At 72.3% G+C, this 1388-nt stretch overlaps 1 protein-coding gene across 1 annotated transcript; it reads left to right on the top strand.

Annotated features, from left to right (window-relative positions):
* Positions 1-186: 186 nt before the first annotated feature.
* Positions 187-1059, top strand: AURANDRAFT_9697 (hypothetical protein; the record flags this gene model as incomplete). Its single annotated transcript, XM_009045024.1, has 1 exon — positions 187-1059. A coding segment is annotated over one exon (873 nt), but the record flags the coding sequence as incomplete, so codon positions are not given.
* Positions 1060-1388: the final 329 nt, after the last annotated feature.

A 1388-nucleotide genomic window follows, 5' to 3' on the forward strand; every position in this document is an offset into this window, starting at 1 on the left:
CGCGGCATGAAGGCCGCGGGCTACGTGGGCACGGCGTCCAAGTCTATGAGCCTGCGCGACGAGGGCAGAGACCTGATCACGCTGGCCGTGGCCCAGAACGCGCTCATGGACGACCTGCTCCTCCCAAAGGTCGCGCAGGCGGCCGTGCGCGCGAGCGCGCGCGTGCGCTACGCGCCTTCCTGGCTCGGCCTGCCGGAGCTGCGCGCGGGCGTCGCGCGGCTCTACAGCTCGCACGTGCTCCGCGACAACTTGGTCACGGCCGACGAGGTCGCGATCACGTCGTCGGCGACGTCGGCCATCGACGCGCTGCTGTTTGCGGTCTTGGAGAAGGGCGACGCCGTGCTCACGGTGGCGCCCTTCTACGTGAGCTATACCAGGGACGTGGAGGCGCGCGCGGAGTGCGTGCTCGTGCCCGTGCCCGGCGCGACGGACGGCGTCCCCACCGTGGAATCGCTGGAGGAGCACTTCCAGTGGCGCGAGCCGCGACCGAAGGCCCTGCTCGTGGCGTCGCCGCACAACCCCTGCGGCTCCGTGCTGGGCGCGCAGACGTTGAAGGACATGGTCAGCTGGACGCGGCTCCGGAACGTCCAGCTGATCGTCGACGAGGTCTTCGCGCTGTCGACCTTCGAGCCCGGCGCGTTCACGTCCGTGCTGGACGTCTTGGACGCGGCGGAGGACAACGCGCACGTCCACGTCGTCTACTCGGCTTCGAAGGACCTCGCGCTCAGCGGCTACCGCGTCGGCGCGCTGATCACGAAGAACCCGGCGGTGCTCGACAGCTTCAAGTGCCTCTCCATCTTCTGCAACGCGGCGACGCTGCCCCAGGCCGTCGTCGCCGAGCTCCTGGACGACGACGCGTGGCTCCGCGACGCGTGGATCCCCGAGCTCCGGTCCCGGCTCAAGGCGTCCTGGCGCCACGCGAAGAAGCACTGCGACGCCCACGCCCTCCGGCGCCTCGGCAGCGACCCCGAGGCGGGCCACTTCTGCCTGCTGGACCTCCGCGGCGTCGCCGAGGGGCCCGCGCTGAACGCGGCGCTGGAGAAGGCGGGCGTCGTCCTCACGCCGGGCCCGCTCATGGGCGCGCCCCACGGCATCTTCCGCCTCTGCCACGCCGCCGAGCCCGACGCCCGCGTCGCCGAGGCCGTCGCCCGCATCGCGGGCGTCGTCAACGCCGCGCCGCCCCTCCCGGAGCCCCCGGCGGGCAACACGCCCACGTGCAAGGCGCCGGCGCCCGGCTGCGCCCAGTCTTGAGGGAGGAGGGTTCTTACTTAGAAGCCGCCGCGGGGCATCCAGAAGGAGGCGACGAAGGGCAGGACGTCGTGCGGCAGCGCGGCGCCGAGGATCTTGCGGAGGATGGAGACGTGGACGGCTCGCTGCGCCGCGGCGAA

The sequence above is a fragment of the Aureococcus anophagefferens genome, assembly GCF_000186865.1.
Source record: "Aureococcus anophagefferens unplaced genomic scaffold AURANscaffold_1230, whole genome shotgun sequence".
NCBI classification, from domain to species: domain Eukaryota; class Pelagophyceae; order Pelagomonadales; family Pelagomonadaceae; genus Aureococcus; species Aureococcus anophagefferens.